Source organism: Elephas maximus, chromosome 9 (assembly GCF_024166365.1).
Source record: "Elephas maximus indicus isolate mEleMax1 chromosome 9, mEleMax1 primary haplotype, whole genome shotgun sequence".
Taxonomy (NCBI): domain Eukaryota; kingdom Metazoa; phylum Chordata; class Mammalia; order Proboscidea; family Elephantidae; genus Elephas; species Elephas maximus.
Window position 1 is genome coordinate 46706 of NC_064827.1, and position 27887 is coordinate 74592.

Genomic DNA, 27887 nt, shown 5'->3' on the forward strand with positions numbered 1-27887 from the left:
AAAATACAACAGCTTCAGAAATCAATGTAAGAATGAAGATGTGAGACGAAAAAATGTCTTAAAAGAATTAGGAAGATTAGAACACCAACAAGTCATTAACAGACTGGGGCAAGACCTCTGGGTGAAAACAATTTCTTAATGGTTCGAGGTACCAAAGCCAATTAGATAAACACAATGTGGTATATCCATACAATGGAATGCTATTCAGCCACAGAGAAATGAAGCTCTGACACATGCTACCCCTTATGACCCTGGAAGGCACTGTGCTGAGTGAATTAAGCCAGATACAACAGAACAAATATTGTATGATCCCACTTACACGAAATGTCTAGAATAGGCAAATGCATAGGGAAAGTCAATTAGTGGTCACTAGCGGCTAGGGGGTGGGAAGTTATTGCTTAATGGGTACAGAGTTTGTGTTTGGAGTTATAAAAATGTTTTGGAAATAGTGGTGATGGTTGCACGTTGCGAATATAATTAATGTCACTGAATTATACATTTAAAAATGGTTAAAATGGCAAATTTTATGTTATATATATTTTACGACAATAAAATCATTAAAAACAAACAGAGCCAACGACAAAGCAGAGGCAGAAATGCATTTTCCCTAAAGGAGAAAGCACGTAGGCATGGTGGGAAGTAATAGTTGGGAATGCTGAAAATGGTTAAACCACTCAGTTCAAAGCTGTTAGAGAGGCAGGCGACACAAGGCACATTGTCTAATACTAAAGGAATCAACCACAAACAGCAACAAATATTGGCTAGCTTTCAGGCAGCACAGACAAAAAAATCGCTAAATGCACTACCCATAGGTGAGGTGTGGTGAGTCCAAGGATGGAGCCAGTCCCTGGGAGTATGCGATGTGCCCTGGGGGTTCCCTGTCCTTGGAGTACCCGTCCAGGCCTACACGGCAGCAGGTCAGCTCCTGATGAACTCAGAGGTCAGTGCAAAGAAGGCCAAGCCAGGCAGATCAAGGAGGGGGCTTATGCTTCCTCCCTCAACCCATCTGCAAAGCTTGGTGGCATAGTGGTTAAGTGCTACAGCTGCTAACCAAAAGGTTGGCAGTTCAAATCCACCATACGTTCCTTGGAAACTCTATGGGGCAGTTCTGCTCTGTCTTATAGGGTTGCTGTGAGTCAGAATTGACTGGATGGCAATGGGTTTGGGTTTTTTTGGTCTTGACCCATCTTGGGTGACACCCTTCCCACCTAGCCCACGGCACAATCAGGGATACTCACACAGCCCCACCGTTGCTGAGGGACGTGGAGCTCTTCTGCCGAAGGAAAACTCTGGCTCCTCGGAGCACAGCTGGCTGTGTCTGCTCCAAAGTGGCTTTCAGAGGGTGAAACAGGGACACGGGGCCCATCTGCAAGGGGGCAGACAGAAGAGGAAGAAGTCAAGGGCTGGGGGAAGGAGCCCCTGCGGATGCCTCTCAGCACCCCTGCTCCCACTGCACAGCAAGCTCACAGTCGCTAGTTCTTGTCCAAGCCCTACACCGGAGTCCTTGTCTCTTGATGAGAACAGATTCCAAGGTGGCCACTTGCCTTCCCTGCTTCCATCTCCATCCCTAGCATGGATGTGCCTTCAGAGACCAAAGGGTGAGGCATGCAAGCGGTAGGAGACTGACAGTGCCTGCTCCCAACCTTGCCAGAGAGTCGTTTCAGGAAAGCCATTCCGCTTCTCAAAATCTGTTTCCCTATCTACAAAATTAGGGGATTGGACCAGATCACAGATGGCAAAAAGACTTCATCTCATCACCAACTTAAACCGATTGGTAGAGGCTGCCTGAAGCCCCAGGCTGAGCAGAATCTTACTTCGCGGCTGGGAGAGGTTGTTGTGATGGGTCGGTGATGTCTTTGCCGACATGGGAGTGGAGGGTACTGGTATGACTATCAGACAGTCCTCGTCTCACAGTTAAGTGCTTGTCCCTTTAAATCCTGAAAATCCAGAGAACTGTCTAGAAAAAGAGCCTACATAGGCCACTAAGAGAAAGACAAGGCTGTGTGGGAAAGTGATCCTTGATGATGACATCAGGAAGACTGGCCCCCAAACCACCTCAGTCAGTTATGAACAGAACAAATCATGATCCTGGACACAGTCAGTTTAAACCTCTGGTTCCTGCTTGTGAGTAGGGAAGACAGAGTTGTCTTCTACCTCCCAAAACTACCCCGCTCAGGTAGTCTTCACACTTGCTTCCTCTTTTCCAATACTTAACAGCCTCTGTTCTCAGCTCCCCTATCTTCTGACCTTGAACACTAGCTCTCCAGGTCAGGGCTCCCCAGTACTGCAGGACAATCAGCGAGTAGTCAGAACAAAGCCTGTGAGGGCTTTCTGATTCTAGGGGCTGAGAGGTGGCTGCAAGAATTTATATCTTTTTTCTCCAAGAAGGGCTGTGGGCTTCCCATCACTGCCAAGCTAAAGAGGACTCAGAGGTACCTCTCGGGAACTCCAAAACCCTGGTACCTGGGACAGGCCTCCAGGAGCTTGGTGAATCTGGTCTCTGGTGGTTTTGTTCTGTTTGTAGAAGTCAAATATCATCAGAGCTGCGTAGACTTTCCCCACTGTCATCTCATCAGCTGGAGAAAAAAGCAGGCATTGGGGCAGAACGGGGTGGATGAGATGAGCCCCACCTCTTGGAAAGCCCCTGGACTGAGGGGCCTCAGGAGGAGCATGGCCTCCCCCAGCTGTCCCACCCCAGCTACCTGGCTATGCCCAAGGCTACAGTGACTTTTCAAGAGAGGGTCCTGCCTTAGTATCCTCCCAAGAAAGCAGACCCAGATTTCTAATCTGTACGCATCTTATCCTTCCTGGCATCTCCAGTGAGCCCTTTTGGGTCAGCCACCTCAGGTTGTGGGTCTTCACTAGCTGCCCCCACCCCCCCCCACACACACACTCCTCTACACCCCTGACTCTCCTGTGGCCTTTCCTGCTTGGCCTCTGGACAGGACATGAAAGGTGGGAGTGGGGGCGTTTCTCAGCCTCCCACTTACGTTTATGGGGTGGCACCAACAGGTCGAGGGTCTTCTGGGGCAGGTTGGCCCACACAGAGGCGATCTCCTTCCTCAGCTCTGCATCACACTGGTGCTGTTTCGTACCGGCTGGGCCAGGACAATGGTAGTGAAGGAAAGAGACAGGCATTAGGAGGCCCCCATTGTGAAGGACAAGCAGAATGGGGCAGCAGGAGTGACATTGTGTGGTAGGTGAGATGGCAAGTATGGGCACTGAGAGAAAGTGCAGAGGGAAGGAGCACTGCTGTGGAGGTGGGGGCCAGTCAGGCCTCTCCCTCCTGGGAGCCTGCCTGAAGAAGGAGACACACGCGTGAGCTGAGCATTCACCTGGAATGTTTGGGCATATGTGTGTGCATGTGTATGCTGGGGATGAGGGTGGCAGTGGGGATGGGGAATGAATATGGTAATATTGCAATCATTCATCCATTCATTGATTTATTCAACAATATTTTTTGAGCACTCACTAAATATCAGGTACTGTTCTAGGCACTAGGGCAAAAAAAAAAAATCCCCTTCCTTCAGGGGTTTACATTACTTTATTCTACAATAAAGTAGAAATAGGTTAAAAAAAAAATCAATATGTTGGATAGTGAGAAGGGCTAGAGGAAAAGCAATAATGAAGTAAAAGAGCTGAACAGATTTCAAAGGGCTGCTCGAGAAGATAAAGTATTATAATGACATGTGCAAAGACCTGGAAACAGAGAACCAAAAGGGAAAAACATGCTGTGCATTTCTCAAGCTGAAAGAACTGAAGAAAAAAATTCAAGTCTCCAGTTGCAATACTGAAGGATTCTACAGGGGAAATATTAAATGACCCAGGAAGCATCAAAAGAAGATAGGAGGAATACACAGAGTCACTACACCAAAAAGAATTGGTTGACGTTCCACCATTTCAGGAGGTAACATATGATCAGGAACCGATAGTACTAAAGGAAGAAGTCCAAGCTACTGAAGGCATAGGTTAAAAAACAAGGCTCCAGAAATTGAAAGAATACCAACTGAGAGGTTTCAACAAATGGATGCAGTACTGGAAGTGCTCATTCATCTATGGCAAGAAATTTGGAACACAGTTACTGGCCAACTGACTGGAAGAGATCCATATTTATGCCTAGTCCCAAGTAAGGTGATCCAACAGCACGCGGAAATTATCGAACAATATTATTAAAATCACATGCAGGTAAAATTTTGCTGAAGATCATTAAAAAATGGCTGCAGCAGTATATCAATAGGGAACTGCCCGAAATTCAAGCCAGATTCAGAAGAGGACATGGAATCAGAGCTATCGTTGCTCATGTCAGAAGGATCCTGGCTGAAAGCAGAGAATACCAGAAAAATGTTTACCTGTGTTTTATTGACTATGCAAAGGCATTCGACTGTGTGGATCATAACAAATTATGGATAACATTGCAAAGAATGGGAATTCCAGAACACTTAATCGTGCTCATGACGAACCTGTACATAGATTAAGAGGCAGTCTTTCAAACAGTACAAGGGGATACTGCTTGGTTTAAAGTCAGGAAAGGTGTGCATCAGGGTTGTATCCTTTCATCATACTTATTCGATCTGAAGAATGGGGCATCAGGATTGGAGGAAGACTCAATAACAACCTGCCATATGCAGATTACACAACCTTGCTTGCTGAAAGTGAAGAGAACTTGAAGCGCTTGCTGATGAAAATCAAAGACCGCAGTCTTCAGTATGGATTACACCTCAACATAAAGAAAACAGAAATCCTCACGACTGAGCCAGTAAGCAACATCATCATAAATGGAGAGAAGACCGAAGTTGTCAAAGATTTCATTTTACTTGGATCCTCAATCAACACCCGTGGAAGCAACAGTCAAGACATCAAAAGACACATTGCATTGGGCAAATCTGCTGCAAAAGACCTCTTTAAAGTGTTGAAAACCAAAGATGTCGCCCTGAAGACTAAGGTGCGCCTGATCCAAGTCATGGTGTTTTCAATTGCTCTATACGCATTCAAAAGCTGGACGACGAATGAGTAAGACTGAAGAAGAAGTGAGGCCTTTGAATTGGGGTGCTGGTGAGGAATACTGAATACACCATGGTCTGCCAAAAGAACGAACCAAATCTGCCTTGGAAGAGGTACGACCGGAATGTTCCTAGGAAGCAATGTTGGCGACACTACATCTCACATACTTTGGACATGTTATCAGGTGGGATCAGTCCCTGGAGAAGGACACCATGCTTGGTAAAGTAGAGCGTCACTGAAAAAGAGGAAGACCCTCAAAGAGATGGATTGATACAGTGGCTGCAACAATGGGCTTAAGCATAACAACGATTGTGATGATGTGACAGGACCCGACAGTGTTTAGTTCCCTATGAGTCGGAACTGACTCGAGGGCATCTAACAACAACAGAACCACAAATACAATGTTAAACAGTAGTGGTGACAGCAAACACCCTTGCCTTGCTTCTGAAGTTAGGGGGAAAGGATTCAGTGTTTCATTGTTAAGTGTGACAAGAGCTGTAGGTTTTTCAAAGACATGCTTTATCAGATTGAGGAAGTTTCCTCAACTCAATTCCATAGAGTTTTGTTTGTTTGTTTTGCTTTGTTTTTTTAAATCACGAATTGACGTTGAATTGTGTTAAACGTTTTTTCTGCATCTATTGACATGGTTTTCTTCTTTGATATGGTAAATTATATTGATTGGTTTTCAAACGTTGAATCAACCTTGCATTCCTGGGATAAACCCCACTTGTGACAAAATATATTATCTTTTTTATATATTGTTAGATTCAATTTGCTAAAACTGCATTGAAGATTTTTGTGTTTATGTTCATGAGGGATATAGGTCTGTAACTTTCTTTTCCTGTCATGTCTTTGTCTGGTTTTGGTGTCAGAGTAATGCTGGTCTTGTAAAATAAGTTGGAAAATAGTCTCTCTTTTTCTATTTTCTGAAAAAGTTTGTGTAAAATTCCTATTCTTTCTTAAACGTTTGGTAGGATTCATTGTGAAACCATTTGGACTTGGAATTTTCTTTGTTGGAAGGTTTTTAACTACGAATTTAATGTCTTTAATAAATATAGTACTACTCAGGTTACCTATTCTTCTTGAGTAAGCTTTTGTAGTTTTTGTTTTCCAAGCAATTTTTCTATTTCATTTAAGTTGTTGAATTTACTGGCATAAAGTTGTTCATAATATGTTCTTGCTATCTTCTTTTTTTTTTTTTTTTTATCATTTTAATGTCAGCAAGATCTTCAGTGACGTGTCTTCTCTTATTCCTTATACTGGAATCTTTTCTCTACTTGATCAGTCTAGACATTCATCATTTTTATTGATCTGCCTCTTAACAAGATCGTTTTGGCTGTTGTGTTGAGGGTAGACTGCAGGGGAAAAGGCAGAAGCAGGCCAGTTAGAAGGCTACTGCAACAACCCAGTTAAGAGACAACAGTGACTTGGAGCAGGGACTTAGCAATGGAGAAGGACAGAGGATATATTTTGGATATTCTGGCTATGTTTTGGAGGTAGAGTCAAGATTTTATAAGAGATTGGATATAGACCAGAAATGGTATAGGGGAAAAAAGGGGAGGGGGGAGAGATAAAGATGATTCCAAAGTCTGTTTACAGAGATGGGAAGGTAGTGGGGAATATCAAGAGTTCGTTTGGGCAAGTTAATGTTGGAATGCTTATTGGACCTCTAAGTGGAGATTTGAATAACTTGCTAAACTGGTGAGTCTGAAGTTCAGGGGAGAGATCTGGGCCAAAGATATAAAATTGGAATTGATATTTAAAGCCACGAGAATAAATGAGATGACAAAGGAGCGAGGGCAGATGTCTGGGGACACAGGTGCATGTGGAGGATGAGAGATAAGAGAAACCGCAAAAAGAGACTCAAAAACTTCAAAAAGAAGGGAGTGTCCAAGTGAGAGAAGGCTGCAAGTAAGAAGAGGACTGAAAATTGATCCATAGATTTAGCAATGTGGATCACTGGGGATCTTAACAAAAGCAGTTTCAGTGAAGTGTTGGGGGGAAAGTCTAATTGGAGTGCATGTGAGCGAGATTGGGAAAAGAGCAAGTAAGGAGGCAATACAAAGCTCTCAAAGAGTTCTTTGCTGTGGAGGAAAGAAGAAATATAGGGAAGTTAGTAGGGGGAAGAGAAGGACTTTTTAAAGATGGGAGCATGTTCATATATTGACAGAAATAATCCAGTAGAGACAGCAAAATGGACAGGCTATGAGAAAGAGTAGACAGGTGCAGTGGTTATAGTGCTCAGTTGCTAACCAAAAGGTCAGCTGTTCAAATCCACTAGCCACTCCATGGGAGAAAGATGTGGCACTCTGCTTCCACAAAGATTTATAGCTTTGGAAACCCTACAGGGCAGCTCAACTTTGTCCCATAGGGTTGCTATGAGTTGGAATCGACTTGATGGCAGTGGGTTTGGTTTTTGGTTTTGAAAAAGAGTGGACAGTTGCTAGAATAATGTCCTTGAGTAGGTGATAAGAATGGAACCTAGTGTCTAGGGGAGGGACTGGCTGTGACTTATCCATACAGAGGTGAGGGTCCTCTTCTGACAGTTTAGATCTTCTCTGGGAAACAGGAAGCACAGTCATCAAATGAGGGAAGGTGGAGGAGGACGTGCTGGAGGTTCAGTCTCTCTTTGTCTTGGCACAAGCTCTGTGGTCATATCAGTGAGGCCCAGAGAGGGCCTGATGGCAGGACTGGGGTCTCTATGTGAGAGAGAAGAGGGCACGCAGCCTCCTCAACCCAGAGAGGGGTGCTGGCACACGGTGTAGCTGGTCCAGCCCGGTCAGGTGAGCCCTAACCACAGGGAAAGTGGTTTGACTTCACTGTACCTCCACTTCCTTATCTGAAATGGGGTGATCATAGTGCAGATATATAGGTGGTTACGGGATCCTCCTCACTGTCATCTTGCTCACCTGGAGCCAGCTTGATCTCCAGTGCAGTCCGGATGAGGGCCATCAGAGTAGACGTGAAGTGGACTGTCATGTCCTCACTGGAGATGGGCATGTTCATGCGTACCAGGCGCTGGGAAGGAACACAGGCAGATCAGGACTGGGCCTACTGAGGTCACCCTCACTTAGCAGGACTGCATGGTGCATGGCCCCCTGGAGGTTGGGGCTGGGCCTGGTTGGGAGTTTTGCCAGCATTCATAATCACCTGCAGACCCTCCCCTCATTGGTGCTGAGGACTTGGCTTGGCTGCAGGAAGGTGGAGACCCAGGACTGTAAGCACAGAGCAGGGCCATGCCCTGGTCCCTCTGAAAGAGCCCCAAACTCTCCCTGCTGGGAAAAGGGGATGGGTCCAGGCTGTGGGACCAAGGCTAAAGCTCAGTGGGACACAGAGTAGGAAAGAAGGGGCCCCATCTTGCCTCTTTAGTCACCATCCTGGGGCACCTGGGCCAGGGGTGGGTGGCCAAGGGGTTACGCTGAGAGGTCCAGCCCCTGGGGAGGTGTCCCTCGAGGGTAACAAGCTGGCTTCACTCAGCCCCATCTGGAAGGCTCTGCCCTATGGCTCCCCCCAACCCTGGCTGGATCCTGGGGACACTCTTGATGCTCCCTTCAGCAGAAGGCACCTCAGGAACCTGGTCCTTCCTGTGAGAGGAGCTCGGAGGCCTTGGCAGCATGGGGGTGCCAGCCCTGGCTTCCCGGGGGACACACACACTCTCCCCCCAACTCCACACCAGGTGGGCAGCTGGAGGCAAATGTGTGTCCTAGGGGTATGATCGGTAGCTGCCTGGCCGGAGACACAGACAGGATTGAGGCAGTCACTCTGGTGGAGCTTTTGAGGCCCTAGGGTGTGTCTGGAATACCCTAGGTGGGAGGCAGCTTAGCTGTCAGATGGGCCCAGTAGCCCAGGGAGGGAACTAAGGTGTGGGCTCACAGTCCTCCTGTCACCTGCTCCCTATGGCTAGGCAGGTGCCCCAGCACCTTCTCTGGGGGGGGGGCCACGCAGTCCTGTCCCCAGCCTCCTGCTCCAAATCCAGGGTCCTCAGCTTGGCAGGGGATGTGTTGGCGACATGAGCACAAATGGGCCCAGAACTCAGTCCCATTAGAAGGCTGGCGAAACTCCACCCAGTGTGACTGGGTCCCAGGACCTCCTGTGTAACACACCAGGAAGCTTGGCAACCAGCATGGCAGCAAGAAGCAGAGGAATTCCTGTCCCAGGAGGGGAACTGGGGTGGGGAGAGAATTGAGAATAAACAGATGGTCCCCAATAGGGGAGAGTGCCATCCAGGGCTGGGGGCGGCCACTCTCAGCAAGGCTCACAGACAGCCCTGGGCCCAGACCCACCAGCAGGGCACCTTGGGCATCTCCTGGACCCCTCCTCCATGCCCTGGCCTGCCGCCCCCAAGGCCTCCCTGGGTCTCCTTGTACCTAGAACCCAGACGTGGTCAGTTCAGTGGGAAGGCTCCCAGGCCCCCACTGGCCTGCCCACCCGCCTGGTGCCAGGCCTGGACAGAGCTCTCCTCTTTAGGATGAAGCTGCAGGTTCAAGGCAGGCAGGCACCACACACATGCATCCACACAGGGAGGGCCATGAAACGCGCATGCAGTTGTTAAAGGGCTCTGCGTGGGGGCATGGAGGGGACATTTGGTCCCTAAAAGCTGCACCGCATCAGGTAACAAAACAGAAGCCTGGGTCCGGCACAGCAAGTGGCAGTGGGTACTTGAAACGCCCAGAAAATAAGAGAGGATACACGGACAGATGGACAGCAGGAGGCTCGGGGTGGCTCAGGCACTCGTAGGGCTGGAAAGGAATTAAGGCTTCTAGGGGTGGCTGAGGGCGGCAGGTGGGAGCAGGCTTGGGGCTAGAGCCATGTGACCTGTACTGGGGGAACAAGACCTGGGACCCCGAGGCTCCCCACTCTGCATCTCCAAGGCTGAGGATGCCCAGGAACGGCAGGATGCTTCCCTTCTTTCTTAACCCCTCAGAGCCTGGAAGGCCCTGGAGACAACCCTCCTCGGGCTCAGGGCTTCTGCTCTTGCCGAGCTGGGTGGCTCTGCGGGAGCACCAGGGAGCGCAGGTCCCACCAGGGCTGCACCTCCACTTGCCAAGGCTCAGGGGACAGAGGAGCTGGGTGTGGTACTGAGCGCAGAACAAAAACCAGCTCACGCTGGCATAAATTATCAAAAAGCTGCTCTGTGCCCTCATTTCTAGGGAGGGAAGGGAGGGAAAGGTGGGTGAGGGCTTGGATTCAGTCTCCCTGAGCAGCCTCTCAGGCCTCTCAGAGGGAGACACTTGGGGAGGGGACAGGGGCTAGGCAAAAGGACACCAGTCAAAGTGTCGTGTCCCTTTGTCAGGGAAGGAAGCTGGGGCGAGTGCTTAGGGGGAAGAAGAAAACAGTGATACAGGCAGGAGCAGGGAGCCAGCACGGCAGATGGACAGACGACGGACAGATCACACCTGTCTGGGAAGACAGAGCCCCAGCACAGACAGCCGGGGGCAGGGATGCGGGGTCTACCTTATACGCAACACGAGCGGGGCACTTCTTCCCCAGGCCCAGAGGTGGGGACATGTGCTTCAACATCTCAAACATGTCATTGTAACTGATGCGCCCACTGGAGACCCGTCCCAGCGGCAAGGCACACAAGGGTCCACAGGAGGAGCCACGCGGCGGGAGCAGGGCGGGAGAGGCGGGGCGGGAGAGATGGGGCAGGCAGACAAGAAAACAGATCCAGTTAATCAAAAACGCTAGGCTAAATGCCAAAAATTAAAAATAAGTAAAATGAGGGATTTCTCTGCTCTCCTTTTGATCCCACCTCAGCACCCTCTCCCCCGGCCCCCACCCCCTCCTCCTGGAGTCTAGCAGAGACCCCAGCGTCTCACCTCCAACTCAGCCCTCAAAGGGCGGTGGGTAGGGATGGTTGATGTCTAAGCTAATGAACATGGAAGGGATGAGGGAGGGCTGCAATGGGCCGGCTTGGGGTTGTTAATTTCTGATTTTACTTTTTTAGAAACCACGGTAATGCCGAATCAGAGCACAGCTGTTTTCACCATGCCAGGGAGAGCTGGCAGACAGAGTTATGTGACAGGTGGGCTGTGGCTCAGAGTGCCACAGAAGAGACTTCAGCTTTCTTTGATGGTCAAGCTTTGCTTCCAAACTAGGCTAGTGACTACAAAAGTGAGAAAACCTAAAACAAACCAGAAAACCAGAGGGAGCCGCTCTGTCTGCAGAGAGCCCAAGCAGGGCAGGCGGTGGTGGGACGCGGTCTGGAGACCTCTCTTGTGCCCCTCTGACAGTGCCGGGGTGAGGCTGGGCCCCACACAAGGGGTGGACTAGCCCCCAGTGTGGGGCTCAGGAGCCAGAAGGTTCTGGATCCAGGGAGGTGTCTGGGGGACAGTGACTGCATCTTCCCGGGTTAGAAAGGCTGCTGGTCTGAGAGTCTGCACCCCTCCCCAGGTAAAGGCCTGCCCTGGTGGTGCAGGTGTTGGGAGAGAAAGGGCACTGCCGAACCTCGACCCCCTTCTGCAGGTCCGGCTGGGCCCCAGCGAGCAGGAAATCCAGAGGCAGGAGGGACACGTCCTGGGCCCTGCTCTGGCCTCTGCTCCTCCCCAGGGACGGGAAAGCTTCCAGGCTCTTGGGGAGGGCTGCTGTTTTGCTCCCATGCCCCCTCCTCTGGGCCCTCCCTGAGCATGAACGACGTCAGCCTACCCTTAGACAAGCTGCCTCCTTGGCGCTGCAGGCCCGGCCCCACTGGCCCAGAAAGCTCTCCTGTGCACTGTCTCATAAGGCTGCCTGGCCCCAGCCAGCTGGGGGTTGGGAGGTTAGATGGGGACCAAAGCGTCAAGGAAGTTGGAGTGCGGGGGAGGGGGGGCGGAGGAGAAAGAGGTGAGGTGTCCTTCATTCCCAAACCAGGCAGGGCAGACGCCACAGGGAGTGTGTGCTGTTTGCATTTCGGAAGGGAAGAGTATGTCAGATGGAGGCTCTGAAGTTGCAAACCTTGTAGGCCAACCTACGAGGGCAGTTCTTCCCTAAGCCAACGGGTGGCGCAATACAACGCAACAAACTGTACATATCCTTATAATGAATCCGGCAACTGGAAAGGAAATGTCAGAGGTTATGGCAACAGAGGCGCGATGGAGCCCCCCGCCCGCCCGCCCAGTTGCGATGGGAGATGTGGCCTTGTGTGTCTTGGAGGCGGGTGGGGAGCTAAAAGGAGGCTCCTGCTGGGGGGCCGGGACTGGAGCTCCCCAGGAGGCAGGCTACCCAAGGCAACTTCTAGAGCCAGATGTAGGGCAGGCAACACCCAGGTGGAGCACAGATGTGTCCCTCTGGCAGCCCTGTCCTGAGCCTCCACTCTGCACACAGTGTTCCCCCCACAAGGCCTGCCCTGTCCCCCAGTCCTCCACCCTGCTCTCTCTCCACCCCTCTCCCTCCCAATGCCTGCTGCCCAAGAACTGCAGTGTCCCAGAAACCTCAGAGGTACCTGTCCATCTGCCTGGTGACATTCCAATTTCCCTGGACACACTGCATCCCCTCTGGAACACCAGCCTGGCTAGGACCTTGCCCTCTTCCCAGGTTCTCAACACTGGCACCCTCAGGTTAACTTTGGTGCTTGAACTTGGGTGCTCTCCTACACTTGTCCCTACCCCTCAGTCTAGTCAGTTCCAAATTGTGTAAAATCTGCCTTTGAACTAGAAGATCCAAATGCCTAGGTTAGAGGGAAGAGAGAGGAAGCCCCACTTTGCCTCAGATCAAGATGTTTGCTAACCCTGTTAGACCCACCACTACAGGGGGTTGGATGCATGGTGAGACCCCTGCCCTCACCACTGCCACTGCCCCAATTCAGAGCCCCTCAGGTGCTGTAGACAGAAAATGTGGGCCTGACACTGTCATTGCCTGATGGAAACACTGTCCAATTCGCCCATTGTCAACAAAACAGTCAGAACTACTGTTCAAGGCCATTCTAGCCTGGTCTCAGGCTCCCTTTCCGGCTTCTCTGAGTTGCCTTCTCCTCTCCAGACAGACACAATTCACATGCTCCCACCCACACCTCTGCCCACTCCCCCTGCCCTTCCCTGGGATTCAATTCTGCTCCTGAAGTTCTGCTCAGATGCCACCACCTCCTCTGTGAAGGCTTTTCCAACTTGCCCAGCTGAACGAGGCCTCTGCTCCCCAGACATGCCACGGCCCCGCTCTGCTGAGCTCTGAGAGCAGGCGCTGTTCACCTGTGGGTCCCCAGTGCCCAGCACACGTAGATGCTCAGAAATGTTTGTTCGATGGATGGGTGAACATAAAAGTGGGCAGAGTTGGCTCAAAGCAAGTGTGATTGCAATTCTAAGTACACTCATGCCTCCACACTTCACGACAAAGTGCTGAGGCGGCAACAGAAAAGGGGCTGGGGACAGGCACCAATGGAGACCAACAGCTCTGTGCCTTTCTAATCTCTCCATACACGCGCCCACGCACATAAACACCCACACATATGCACACACATGAACGCGCACATAAGCCCACCCGCCCATAACCACACATGTACATGCATGTGGACACAGCACACACACATCCACTCACACCACACACACACATGAATACGCATGTACATGTGCACTGACACAATGCACCCCACACACACACACGTGCACACGTGCTTGTTCATGTGTGTGCACACACATGCATGTGTACACACACACATACAAACTTGGAAAACTTCACAAGTTTTGTTGTTATTTCAAAGTTTCTCCAAGTGGTCACTTGGGAAATAAAGGTGACCACATTTGTCATGGAGCCTCCTTAAAGATTCGAGGCTCCCCCTGGCCTGCCAGGACATGGGGTCAAGAACCAAATCTGCTCAGCTGCCTCTGCCAGGGCCCCTCCATCTTGTACACCCATCTGGAGGAGCAGCGAGTTCTCTATCAGTAGCAGGTAGTATCTGTGTTACCTCTGAGGCCTTGGGTCTTCTGTGCTACCTTGCAGGTACCACCTCTCAGACGAGGTTGTCTTTTGCTATCTAAATAAGCACTTTCTATATCTTATCCCCGCTGGCATATACCTTCCAGAGGGCCCTGTTCTAGACTCCAAAATCTGGGAAATGATCCCAAAGCCGCAGGCCAGCCACACCACACTTTCCATATCTCTGGAGTTTGTTCTTCCTATGGAGCCTGTGGAGGCCCTGGGCCAACAGCTTGCAAAGGTTTAGGGCTGCTGTCTTTGCCTCGCTGACCTGCACTGACCTGCTCTTCCTTAGCCCAAATAGCATTCTACAAAACATCTCTGTTTTCTGTAGCATCATGTCCTCAGGGAAAGTGTGCCCAGAAGCAGCAGCAACTACAAGAGCTTGTCAGGATGAGCCCCTGAGACTTTCTCAGCTCTGCCTAGCTGGGTCTCTCCTGCCCTTGCTTGATAAGGCCCAGGCCTGGGTGTGGCCAGTCTGCTCCTCCAATCTGACCAGGGAGCCCTGGTGAACATCCCAGCCTTGGGCTCTAGCATAAGCACTAGACATCACAGGGAGCCATCAGGAATGTGATTGGACTCTCCGAAGCCCAGGGAAGCAGACGTGTCACCATGAAGTATTTGGCGCAGCAATGCTTGCTCTGCAACTGTGTAATATGGCAAAGTTTTTACTAAAACGGAAAACTCACTCACAAACACTGTGGGCCTGAAGGGCCTTGGACAGGTGGCCTGTGTCCCGACCCTGATACTGCCAGTGGCTCTGGGACTTACCCAGCCTGGGAAAAGCCCCACATCACACCTTCCAGATCTTTACTGTGATGGGATGAGTGTGCTCCAGGTAGGCTGCTAAGGGGATGAAGGGCCCCTGCTGTCCCCATGGCCCAGACAACCTTCCAGGCCCACTGGGCCTTGAGGGTCAGGAAGCCCTGGGCACTCCTGTGCCAAGCTTCAGTTTAGAGGAAAAGAGAGGCACAGGCACTGAACTCTGAGCGGCCAGTGTCCTCATCACAAGGAAGGGCTCACTGTCTCCTCCAAGCCTCTTCCCCAAGAAGGGGTGGCTGGACACAGAACCATATGAGGGTTACAGGGCAGTCAGAGCTGGAGTAACATCCACACCTGGCTCTGTGGTCTTCCCACTGCCATGGAGCATGGAATGATGGGCACCCACCCTACGTTCATGCACATTCGTTCACTTGCACACTGTGAGCACTTGCTTTGGGTGAGACACTGAGCAAAGCTCTATGATCTCACCCAGCAGCAGTGTGTAGGCCACTTCTGCTTCCTGCCCTGCCTCATCCAGAGCACAGCCTCAGTAAAAACAGCTCGAGAGAATGAATGAGAGAGTGATCAAGTGAAAGAGTGGATGAAGATCTGAATGAGTGAGTGAATTAATGCGTGGGTGAATGAACAAATGAATTAGTGGGTGAGTGAATGAATGAATGAGTGAATAAGTAGATGAATGAATGAGGGAACAAGTGAATGAGTGACTGAGTAGATGAGTGAGTGGATGGGAGGGAATGAGTGAGTAATAAGTGATGAGCGAATAAGTGATGAACGAATGAGTGAAGAGTGAATGAGTGATAAGTGAATGAATGATGAGTGAGTGAATGAGTGATTAGCAAACAATATGAGTGGATGAGTGAGTGAATGAATGGATAGATGAATGAGGGAATGAGTGATGAGTGAGTGAATGAGTGATAAGTGGATGAGTGATGAGTGACAAGTGAAGGAACAGATGAGACGAAGGTGCTAAGTGTGACCTCAGCCCTCAGAGTGAACATCTGCAGGGGTGTGGTGGATCCTCCCGTGGGACAGGGTCCAAACAATTCCACCTTTGACCCTGAGGCCTCCTCTCATGAGTCCACTATGTCTGGAAGCAAGTTACCCCGTGCTTGCAGCATGCAGGTTTGTAAGCGTGTTAGAGCCTTCCTGACCACTCATCTAGCTCAAATGCCCTTTGCCAAGTGCCCACATGCATGGCCTATGTTTGTGCCAGGGACACAGGGTGCTGGCTGCTGTCCCTGAGGGGCATAGCAGAGAGGGCTACAAGTCCCTAAGTCCTGAACTGTGTTTGCCCCTGAAGCCCCTGAGCTCCCTGAGGATGGTGGGAGCACAAGGAGGGCCTCCTGCCATCTCCACATGCCCTCCCACCACACCTCTATGGTCCCTGACGTGATGGGGCCTATGAGAAGAGCCCCTGGGCTCCCAGACCCCACAGAGTGCAGGCCTGATGCTTTGCTTCACAATCTCCAGGAAATCTCCTGAGGGCAGGGCCTAGTGTCTTAAAAGAACATTTCTCAGACCTGGGGAGCCTGGGAGGGAAAGTGCACCTGGGAGAGGGGATGCCAGCCTGTCCTACACAGGCCCAGAGCCCCCCTCCAGTCCTCTCCTGAGACCTGTAGGTGTGGGCCAGCCTGAGCACCAGGCTTCACAGAGCACGGGGCAACTCACCAGGCAGCCGGGTCGTACTCAGCCCAGACCCGGATGAACTCGTCCAGGTGGTGAGGCCCTAGGATGGAAGAGTCCCGCGTAAGGTACTCAAAATTGTCCATGATCACAGCCACAAAGAGGTTCAACATCTGCAGAGTGGGAAGCAGAAGAGGTGACTAGAGAGAGCCCAGCCTATCCCCCACCCCAGTGGAGTCTGGAGTGAGAGTGTCAGGTAGCAGAGCCACCCATTCAAAAGAGGTGCCCGCCCTCCCGCAGGCCTGTGCCTGGGCGTCCAGGACAGCTCTATAGCAACACCACCACCAGCATGCACTAGGTTCTACATTCCACACATTAACCTTCACCCTGATATTCAGCACTGTTGGCTCTTCTTCTGAAAGCTCTCTCTACTTGGACTGACCTGCCCTGATTTAGGCCCCAAAGTTGTTGCCCACAGTCCACCCTGCCATTGGAGTTTATCATCCCCAAACTCTGTGGTCACCATCTCTTCCCAGCTCAGGCCAGCCTTGAAGGAAGGCAGTGGCATTGGGCTGAGAGCATGGGCTCTACAGGCTGGCAATTTAGTTCTGAACACATGTAAGGCAAGACATTTGACCTCTCTAACCCTATTTCCTCCCTGTGACAATGATACCCATCTCGTCAGGTGGTTACAAGGACTGGCACACGTGCTGTTGCCAGGGCTCTGCAAGGGGCCTGCCTGCACAATCACAATCCCATTTTTCCACTCTCACTTCCATCAGACCCAGCCAGGTGCAGACCCACCTGTGGGGAGGCCAGCAGACTGTGCTTCCAGCCATACCCTCCTGCACTTCAGCCAGGGGACCGGCCCCAGAACCAGTGAAGCTGAGAGGGGGGTTCATAGGGACAACACACAGAGTACAGTGGGGAAGAGGGAAGGCTAAGTTGGGGTCTCCCTCAACCTGTCCTGGCATGTCCAAGCAGTGCTAGCCACAGAGTGGGGCATCACACACGCAGCTTATGTGGGAGCTTCTGGAGCCAGTGCGCGGTAAGGCTGCGGGTGGGCTCGACCTCACTCGTGTCCGCAGCTCCTCAGCACTGGGTGCCTTTGGCCAGCAAGAGGCTAGCCCCAGTGCCCACCAGGGCAGTGACTTTCCAGGGTCTGCCCTCCCCTCTCTCCATGAGAGTATTCTGAAAGATCAGAAATCCTCTCCTTGAGTTCTGGCAGCTGAGGGAGGGAGCAAAATTCGTAGGTATTTCTGTATTCCTCTACCCACACACCAGCTCACCTGTCTCAGGGCATACCTTTCCCCATATCCAGACCTTCCACTCTGCCCTTCAAAGCTCACAGTCCACCACCAGAGAAACCCTCTGTCTTTACCTTCCCTGAGTATCCTCTGAACCTTCATGCTGTAGCTGAAGTGTGGGTGTCCTCACCTTCCTCTAAGAAAAGTCGCCTGCTCTTTCACACTCACGCCAACTACCAACCCCCCTCTTGTGGGAAGTTTAGCACTGTGCTCACTATCTCTGTCTCCACTTCCACTCTTTGTACTCATTCCTTTTACTACCTGCATGGATGGGGCAACATTGCCGATGTCTCAGTTCTTGACTCTTCATCCCCAATGATCCCCTCCACTTGTTCCTATGACTATATGCTGAACTGGTCACCACCAACGACCACACCACCTCCAAAATCTCAACTGCAAATGTCCCCCTCTCTGACCCTAACTCCTACCCTTCCAGCTTGCTTCCTCTAATACCTGCATTCCAAAAATTCTTTTCTACCCAGGACCTTCAGTCCACCAACCCTGCCACTTTTACCTGTCCATCACCTCCCTCGGGTCCTCACCTCCCTCCTGACCCTGCTTTGATCCATATCCAGTAGTATTTTCAAACTCTTGCATGCACCCTAAAGCTCCCTGACTTTCTCTCCCTCCTCAGACCTGTTAGGAAAACCCCAGATCTGGACAATCCACTTCTCTACCACTTTGCCAAGTAGAAGAAAGCACATTCATGACCTGAGGTGTTCCTCAGTACCACCCACATTTCAGTTGTCTTCTCTTGCTGTTTTCATTATCTCTTGAATCTACTCTAATAAGGCTTCAGCTCCTACCATGCCAAGGAAACTGCTCTTGCAAAGGTAGAATCCACATTTCCATATCCCAGGAACAATTCTCAGTCATCAGTGTACGTGATCTCCCAACAGTATCTTGGCTGGGTTATTCTCTCCCTGACAAGCTTTCTTCCCTTGGCTTTCAGGGCACTGCCTTCTCCTGGCTCCGCACTCACCTCAAAGCTGTTCCTTCTCAACCCTGGCTGCACTACTTCCTGAGCTGAGTGTTTCCTTATTTTCTAAGCATCTCAAGTGTAGCGCACACAGAATTGTCTGTAGGCTTGTTCCTCAGATTCCTGGGCTCTACTCCCAGAGGTGCTGACACAGTAAGTCTGAGGTCCAGGAATCTGCATTTCTGGTGCTTGCTGAGGTGATACAGATACTGTTGACCATGGGCCACACCTTGCATAGCAGTGACCTAGAGGATACCATTAGCCTCATAAACGCACCAAACTCTGATGACACCTAATCTACATCTCCAGCCCAGAGGTCCAGTAGGTGTCTGAGTCCCTCTCTCCCTCATCTAGCTTGCTGCTCCACAACTGCCCCCCATCTCCCGAGCTGGCCCTCCACCTACTCCGTCCACTTCATACCACATCCACTCCATCCACTTCATACCACATCCACTCCATCAGTTGTGCCAGCCCCACCTTCAAATGTGTCCCAGCTCCCCCTACCATCTCCAGGCCACTCTACTCCAATTGTCTCCTTTCTCTCTCTACAGCCCCTCTCCTGATGAATCCACAGGAATCAAGGGCAAGGTTTGAAAACATGGAACAGATCATGTCACCCCTGCCTAAAGTCTCCTGGTGCTTCCTGCTGGACTTGGAATAAAATCCAGTCTCCGAGGACATGGCCCACCTCCCTCTCCTAGCTCCACAACTCCCTCAGTGAATCTACTCCAGGTACTGGTGGGAGGGCTTCTGGTCCTATCCCATCTCCGTGGTGAAAGTCTTTCTAGAAGCTGGAAACTAAAGGGCAGTTGCCACCTGAACATCTAAAACCCTTCTATGAAACTAAAGACCAGGCGCAAAGGAGCTCTTAGCCAGGTGGTGCTTTCTAGAATTCACAAGGCCATGCTCTCTGGGACACAAGGGCCATCAACAAAGAATCTGCTTGTGACATGACATGGATTAAACTTAGGGGTCAGCAGGAGATGAGGGGGGCCCAAGACAGTGGTGAAAGACTAGGACAGGCAGACACAAGAGGGATGAGAACAGTGACCAGGACTTACCAGAAAGGAACAAAGAAAGATGAAGGAGACGAAGTAAAAGTAGGCAAAGTCACTCCCACACTCACTGGCATTGGCGTGCTCATCACAGGCACGGTTGCTTAGACAAGACAGCATGATCTCGTGCCAGGCCTCCCCTGTGGCGCTCCTGAGAAGAAAGGCAGAGGCGCATGAGGCCCCCAAAGGAAGGTGCAGGACCAGTCTGATCAGGGCAGGTCTCCAGCTCCACCTAGGGCCCCAGCCAGCCAAGACAGGAAATGATGGGAAAGGAAGAGCTCAGCACCAGAAGAGCTGTCCAGTGCATGCCTTCTCTTCTAGGCTCCTGACCCATGGAGAGCCTGCACTGTGTGCAAGACCTGGGTCAAAGATGGGTGTTTCTTAAAAAGAATCCTCTAGGAACAACCAGAAAGGAAATAATGAGAATGTTCACACATTGTGAAGACTGTAACCAATGTCACTGAATAATTTGTGTAGAAATTGTTGAACCTAAACTGCTGTGTAAACCTTCACCAAAAACAATAAAATATTATTAAAAAAAAAAAAATCATCCTCTGGCATTGTAGTTCCAAACTGACCATTAAATGATAAAGCACTAATTACTAAAAGCAATCCACTACACTGGGAGTTTGGTACCAGAGTGAGCATTCCTTTATGGATATCTGGCATCTCAAAACTAACATGACCAAAAACTAAACTCCTGATCTCCCCCCAAAAACTTGCTCCATTCGGGTCTTTCTCATCTCGATAAACAGTAGCTCCATCCTTCCAGTTGCTTAAGCCAGAAACTTTGGCGTCATCTTTGCCTCCTCTTCTTTCTTTCTCTCTCTCCACATCCTATTCATCAGCAAATCCTATGGGCTCTACTGTAAATAAATAGCCAGATTCTTACCACTTCTCACCACCCTGGTCCAAGCAATAACCATTTTTCTCACTGGAATTGTTTCAATAGTTTCCTAACCGATCTTCTTGCTTCTACCCTACACAGCACACAAGGTGGTCCATTAAAAACACAGGTCAGGAGAGCAACACCAGCAAAATGGTGGAAAAGGCAACTCCAAGCTCCTCTCCTCCCACAGAAATATTGAAAACCAAGCAGAAACTGTCAGAACCAACTTTGTCAGAACTTTGTAAAACAGTCAAAAGTTTGCGGAAATCAAACAAATGCTGAATCAAGAAACAGACCATTTAAAAACATTAGGAAAGCTTTGTGGTGCTTTTACTTGCCCTCAAAGCTTGGATGTAATCTTAAAGATGGACACCTGTGTTCCAAGTGTGAGACACTGGTCCTGAGCTCTGGAATGAGATGAGCAGATTTTGTTCACAAATTATTGTGTCTGTCTGCTCTAATGTGTCTGGGGGCTGCCAGAAAGATTGACTAAGGGTGCTCATCTGTTTTGCTGAACTTGGAACTCACTCAGGGTAGAAAATCAGTGGGCATTTCTTGAAAACATTATAAATAATAGTAACAACCCACAACCACATGGGGAAAAAGATTACAGTTGAGACATATGATAGACCACCTGAAGTCTGGGAGGAAAAGATAGGGAGAGTTTCTTTGGGAAATTAGTGCATATCTGGAGGTATTTAGAAAGCCATGCATATGTCCAGGATGTATGCTAAGAAAGACCTAAGAAGATGCTAAGCTTTCACCTTAGGCTGATCCTTGGGCTCGGTGCAAGCCTGGCTAAATATAGGAAAGCCCTAGTATGGAGCCAGTCAGCAAAGACCTGGGGAGGTTTCTTTTCTTTTTGTAGCTCCTGGAATTCAAGAAAATATCTGTTGAAACACTAGCTAAACACAAGCTAAAGGAATAGAGATTTCAATGACCATACATAATAAGTGATATAGTCTTTGCAAAAAAAAGAAAGAAAGAAAAGCTTGAGAAAGTCACTAAATAAATATACTACAGGGTTCAACAATAAAAAACACAGCAAATCCTGGGAAATGGGAAGAAGCTAATTTCCACAGTTACCACATTATAATATTCACATGTCCAGTTCTCAACAACAAAAATCACAAGGTATACAAAGAAAAAGGAAAAGATGGCCCATTCAAAGAACAAAATAAAGGGACAGAAACTATCCCTGAGGAATCCCAGACATTGGGCTTACTAGACAAAAAGTTTAATACAACTGTATTAAGTATGCTAAATGAGCAAAGGGAAAATATGAACAAAGAACTAGAGGAAATCAGGAAAACATATGAACAAAATGAGAATACCAATAAAGAGATAAAAATTATTAAAAGGTACCAAACAAAAATTCTGGAGCTGAGAAGTATGATAACTAACTCACTAGATGGGTTCAACAGCAGATTTGAATAGGCAGAAGAAAGAATCAGCAAATAATCAAACTTGAAGATATGACAATTGAAATTATCCAGTCTGAGGAGCAGAAAGAAAAAAGAGTGGAAAAAAGTGAACAGAGCCTAAGGGATCTAAAGTCTATAAGTCCTAGAAAAAGGAGAGATGGGGGTGGGGGGGGAGGGCAGAGAGAATATTTGAAGATCTAATGGATGAAAACTTTCCAAATTTGATGAAAGAAATGAATCTACATATCTAAGAATCTCAGCGGACTCCAAGTAGGACAAACTCAAAGAGATTCACACCAAGGCACTTTATAATCAAACCGTCAAAAGCCAAGGACAAACAAAGAATCTTGAAAACAGCAAGAGAGAAGCAACTCATCACGTACAAGAAATTGTCAATAAGATTAGCAACTGATTTCTCATCAGAAACCATAGAAGCCAGAAGGCAGTGGAATGATATATTTAAAGTGTTGAAAGAAAAAAAAAAAAACCTGTCAGACAACAATTTCGTATTTGGCAAAACTATCCTTCGAAAATGAGGGAGAAATTAAGACATTCCCAGATAAACAAAAGCTAAGGGAGTTTTTTACCCCTAGACCTGCCTCACAAGAAATACTAAAGGAAGTCCTTCATGTGAAAACAAAAGGACACTGGTCAGTAACTTGAAGCTGTATGAAGAAATAAAAATCTCCAGTAAAGGTAACTACATAGATAAATATAAAAGCAAGTATTATATTTTTGGTTTATAACTCCACTTTTTATTTCCTACATGATTTAAAAGACAAATGCATAAAATAATTATAAATCTGTTATTGAACACACAATGTATAAAAATGTAACTTGTGACAAAACAACAACATAAAGGAAGGGGACAGAGCTGTACAAGAGCAAAGTTTTTGTATGTTATTGAAGTTCAGTTGGTATCAGTTAAGACTATATTGTTATAAATTTAGGATGTCAAATATAATCCCCAAGGGGTCCACAAAGAAAGTATCTAAAAAATACACACAAAAGAAAATGAGAAGGGAATCAAAATGGTTCACCACAAAAAGTGAATTAAACACAAGACGAGGCAGTAATGGACAAAATGAGGGACAAAAGAAGGTATAAGACAGATGGAAAACAAAGCAAAATGGCAGATGTGTAAGTCCTTTCTTATCAATAATAATTTTAAATGTAAATGGTTTAAACTCTACAATCAAAGGGCACAGATGGGCAGCGCAGATTAAAAAGAAAAATAAAAATACCTGACCCAACTATATGCTGACTCCAGGAGACTCACTTAAGATCCAAAGACACAAATAGGTTGCAAATGAATGACCAGCCATGGAGGACGGGTCCTCCTCCGTGCAGCCTGTGTGTGGCTTCCCACTGGGTAGCCTCTTTGATGGTTAGCCCCGCCTGAGTGGCTGCGCGGACACAGGACACATAGATCAGGAAAGAAAAATCTTTAGGACCGTTATGGATTGAATTATGTTCCCCCAAAATATGCGCTATAAATCCTAATTTCTATGCCTGTGGTTACAATCCCATTTGGGAATGGGTTTTCTTTTTTACGTTAATGAGGAAGGATTAGTGTAGGAGATATCTTCAGTCAATCTCTTTTGAGATATAAAAAGAGATTAAACAAGTGAGCAAGAAGTGGAGATAGGGGAAGAGAGATGCCAAGCCACATAAAGATCACCCAGGAAGAGAAGCTCAAAGAGACAAGGACCTTCCTCCAGAGTTGGCAGAGAGAGAAAGGCTTCCCCCAGAGCCAGCACCCAGGATTTGGACTTCTAGCCTCCTAAACTCCCCCCTTTGGAGGCCCTCTTGGCTTGAAAGAGGAGTTGGGGACAGAGCAGAGGGGGTGAGCATGTCTCCCTGTCTCCTGGGTCTCCCTCATTTAGCCAAGTCTACTACCCATGAGGAGTCCCTGGGTGATGCAACTCAACTACAAACAGAAAGGTTGGTGGTTCAAACCCATCCGGAGTTGCCTCCAAAGACAGGCTTTTGCCAAGGGCCTCTGAGCCCAGAACAAGCCCCGTGCCCCCCGAGGCTCTGTGCTGGGAGCTGCTGCTTCTTTGAGCGATGGCGTGAGGTGGAGGAGAAGTTCAGACCAGCAGTCCTTGCACATTGGTCCCTTGGACCCCTGAAGAACTACAAACTGTCAGCGACTCCCTCGGCTGCCCTCCCCCAGTGACACCTGTAACAGCATAGGGACCAGACAGACAGCTTGCAGCCAGCCACCCAGAGTGGCATCACCTGTTCTCCCAGTCCTCTCAGGCTACGGTCCCATTGGAGGCCTCTTTACTGCCAACAGGGAGCAAGGGTGAAGGTAACAGAGGCCCATCTGGCCAGGACTCCCAGCTTCCCTCCCTTAGGGCTGCCTCCATCCCGAGGGAAGGAGCCCCTGAGCCGAGCATGGCATCAGGTGGGGGACATCCTGAACGACTCACCTGAACAGCAGCATCAAGGCTTGTAGAAAGGTTCGGAAGTTATTGTGCCGGTTGATGCTTGTGTCATCATCTAGGGCGATGTTTCCAAACACCTGGAACAGAAAAACAGCATGCTGGTACTGCTGGGCTTTGGGCACTGAGGCCAGGGACCAGGCTGGAAGGGCGTGTGCGCAGATCCCACGGGGACACGGTGGGCGTCTGCTCCCCAGTAGAGACGACTCCCCTTGCTGGACATGCTAGCATCCCGCAGTTTGGTGTGTACTAAGTTTGCCTGGGCTCTGCCGTGTATTTGAAAGGAAGCGCCTTCAATTCTACTCTCTGATCAATGATGACGAAGCTCTGATAGAGCCTTGAAAACTTCTTTCAAAACTTCTGTGCAAGCATCACAACGGGCTTTTTAATTCATCTTAATTTTGCTTTGGAGTTAGAAACATAAACAAGACAGTAATGCATTTAGCCTTACAATCTGGCATCTGGTTGAAAAGCTTATGAATGATCACAACTCCACCAAAGAACAAAGGTTGTGACTCAGATGAAAAAAAAAAAATGAAGCAGGGAAAAAAAAAAATGCTTGTTTTAAATAGTATCGCATCTCCACAAATTTCAAATCAAGAGAACTATACAACCCCTGAAATAGAGCTTAAAAAACCGGTTTTCACAAATCCACTCTAAGTTAACATTTGGGTCCAGCGAAGATTGTCCAGCCCCTACTGTCGGCCATGTGCCAAAGGTTTATAATTGAGACACAGCTCTATCTTTCAAGTGCTTTCCTACACAGCTGACAGAGTGGGAAATCTAAATCGTGTTGGCTAAGTGTGGCCCATGCAGTGATCTGCGTGATCCTGTGGGACCCAGAATGCAGTGGTGCTGGGATACTGGCATATTTCCCACTCTGCCGCCGGGTGGCCCAGTGTAAAATTAAATGAAATTTAATAAGACCCACCATGCTGGCTGGACTTAAAGACGATTCTGGATCAACAGAGGAGGGGGCGATGCACCTGAATGGGAGACGGGACTGGGCCTGGGTCTGGGCACCTGGCATCTGGGACCAGGCCCACCACTGCCCGAGCAGTGTTCACCAAAGGCCAGTGTCTGCTGACAGCAGACTGGAGCCTTCCACCCCACACTGGGCGGCACCCACCTGCATGCCGATGATGGCATAGATGAAGAAGAGCATGGCGATGAGCAGACACACATACGGCAGGGCCTGTGGACACAGGGACGCTTGGTATCAGTAGGTCCAGGGAGGTCTGCCTCACTCCCAGGCCCCCCCCGCCTGGCTGACCCAGCTCCACCCCCAACAACCACCATGCCCCCTGTACATGATGCCACAGTTTCTTCATCTATAAACTGAGGTTATAAGATTCACCCAGAGCTTTGGCGAGTGTCAAAAAGTCATCCATGGATAAACGTATTTATAAACTGTAGAACAGGACGATAAATCCCACCCTCCCAGCCTTGCAAGGAGTGTCTTGGGCCTGTTCCTGTGCCCATGCCCAGTCACCAGCCAGCCAGTCTTCCAGAAGAAGAGGGTGCGAGATATGAGGGTGAGGGCCAGGGGTTACCTTGAAGGACTGGACGAAGGTCCACAGCAGTATGCGGATGGTATACCCCTGACGGAGCAGCTTGATGAGGCGGGCAGCACGAAACAGGCGGAGGAAGCTGAGGTTGATGAAGTTGTTCTGCAGGGAGGAGAAAGCGCCCTCTGACCTTCAGAACTCAGCCTCCCAAGTGCAGGCAAGCTGCTCCCCACCCCACAAACCTTCCCCAAGGCCCTGCATCCCTGAAGAGAAATGGCTAAAAAGAGAGGTTAAAATAAAAAATCACCACTACTCAGTCTAAGTAGCAGATGGCATTGACACCTTCCAGAGGTGAGCCTGTCATCACAAGTTGAGGCCGGTGAGAAGACAGGCAGAGAGGAAAACCCTCCAAGGAAGCTCCTCACTGCCAGGTGAGGCCAGGAGGTCACCTGCAGCTTCGCCTTGAATCAGCAGCCGAGCTGTGCCCAGGTACTGGACACCCCTGAAGGGATGCCTGGGTCTGGCAGTTGCATCCTTCCCTTCCTGGCCCCTGGGGCCGGGCAGACACCCCTGGGCTGCTCCAGGCACCTGCAGGCTTTTCCAAGTCCATGCAAGTCACTTTAGCAGGTGGAATTGTGGTGTCCTGCTGCCCCTCTGCAACCCAGGTTCCCATCCAAGGGCTCAAGAATAAACTCAACACACACCAACAAACCCCTGGACAGCCGAGATTACCTGGGAGAGAAGCTTCCACCCTGGCCCCGGGGCACCTGTAATTACTGGGCACATCCCATGCAGGGAAGCTCGGCTCAGACCTGGGGTGCTGTGGGAAGGGCTGGAGCACCTGGCTGTGCCTCCTGAGAGACCAGAGTGGCAAAGCCTGTGAGCAGCTTTCTGCTATTTGGTGCAGCTCAGGCTGAGACGTGCTGTATCACCAAATTCAGTCCTCCACCAGAGAGAAAAGAGCACACAGATATGGATGGGGGCAGTGCGCAGGGCTCATGCAAGCAGACTCGCAGACTCTCCCATGTGCTTTTGGGGCTGCTCTGGCACCAGGCCAGGCACTGGGTGGGGGAGCCCTCTCCCAGGGACAGTGGCCTACCCGCTGCCTTATCTGCACTTCCCTGAGACTCTTTAGTCTCAGGGGCAGGTTTCTTTGGTTCCCACCAGGGCAGCTGGGAAGTCTGGGCTCTGTGACTGCTGGACCCTGAGACTCACAGCAGGAACATGCGAACCACTGGGAGCAGGAAGGGGCTGGGCGGCAGCAATGTCCTAGGGATTTCAACACAGGGCAGGCCGAGTGTGTCCACATTGGACGAGGGCAGAGAGGGCTTCAGCCTGTGGCTGAGGGTGCACAGCGTGCTCTGGAGACTCTTCGTGGTTGGGCCCGACAGGAATCCTGGGAAGCACTCGCCTGCTGAGCATGAGCACAGGGATGGGGCCAGCTGTCTATGTGGCCAGGAAATTCTTGGACAGGGTAAGGTAGAGACGCTTTGCTCACAGCAGGGTGAGAAGCCCAGAGCCCAGGCCCGTAAGCACAGTCAGTCCCTGCCCCGTGCACAAAACATCAGCATTGGGCAGCTGCCATGGACAAGGGTTCTCTCTCAGGCCTCTGGTGGGTTCTCAGGCAAGGAGCCCAAGAGAGCCGTGAAGACTGAATGTCCCCATCCTGGCATGAGGGGCTGAGCCCATGGCTGTGCACAGCAGGGCAGCAAGCATGTGGCAGCCCATAGCTGTGCAGTGTACCATCACCTCTGGTCTCTGCCACCCCCAGAAAGGGACACAGCCTGGCCTTGTCTTCCAGAGTACCCATGGTTTCTGCTGCACCAGGTAGCAGGAGTGGTACTGACTTCAAGGTTAGGCCCTTCCTGGTGGCCACCTGACTGAATTTGGAAGGGTCTGGAGTGCCATTAAAGGCGTGTCATCTACCACACAACGTGGTGGCAATGCACCTTGAGGGGACACTGGTCCTCTGGCCCTTTGAGCCT

At 49.8% G+C, this 27887-nt stretch overlaps 1 protein-coding gene across 1 annotated transcript in view; it reads right to left on the minus strand.

Moving 5' to 3' along the window:
- The window catches only part of CACNA1B (calcium voltage-gated channel subunit alpha1 B), a 310032-nt gene that overhangs the window by 14339 nt on the left and 267806 nt on the right, over nt 1-27887 (minus strand). Inside the window, exons 33-42 of the mRNA XM_049896435.1 lie at nt 25948-26064; nt 25524-25589; nt 24383-24474; nt 19641-19785; nt 16339-16466; nt 10456-10552; nt 7911-8019; nt 2991-3098; nt 2464-2576; nt 1239-1366 (exon numbers count right to left, since the gene is read on the minus strand). Coding sequence (XP_049752392.1) covers nt 1239-1366; nt 2464-2576; nt 2991-3098; nt 7911-8019; nt 10456-10552; nt 16339-16466; nt 19641-19785; nt 24383-24474; nt 25524-25589; nt 25948-26064 — 1103 coding nt within the window. The remainder of the gene's footprint in view (nt 1-1238; nt 1367-2463; nt 2577-2990; nt 3099-7910; nt 8020-10455; nt 10553-16338; nt 16467-19640; nt 19786-24382; nt 24475-25523; nt 25590-25947; nt 26065-27887) is intronic.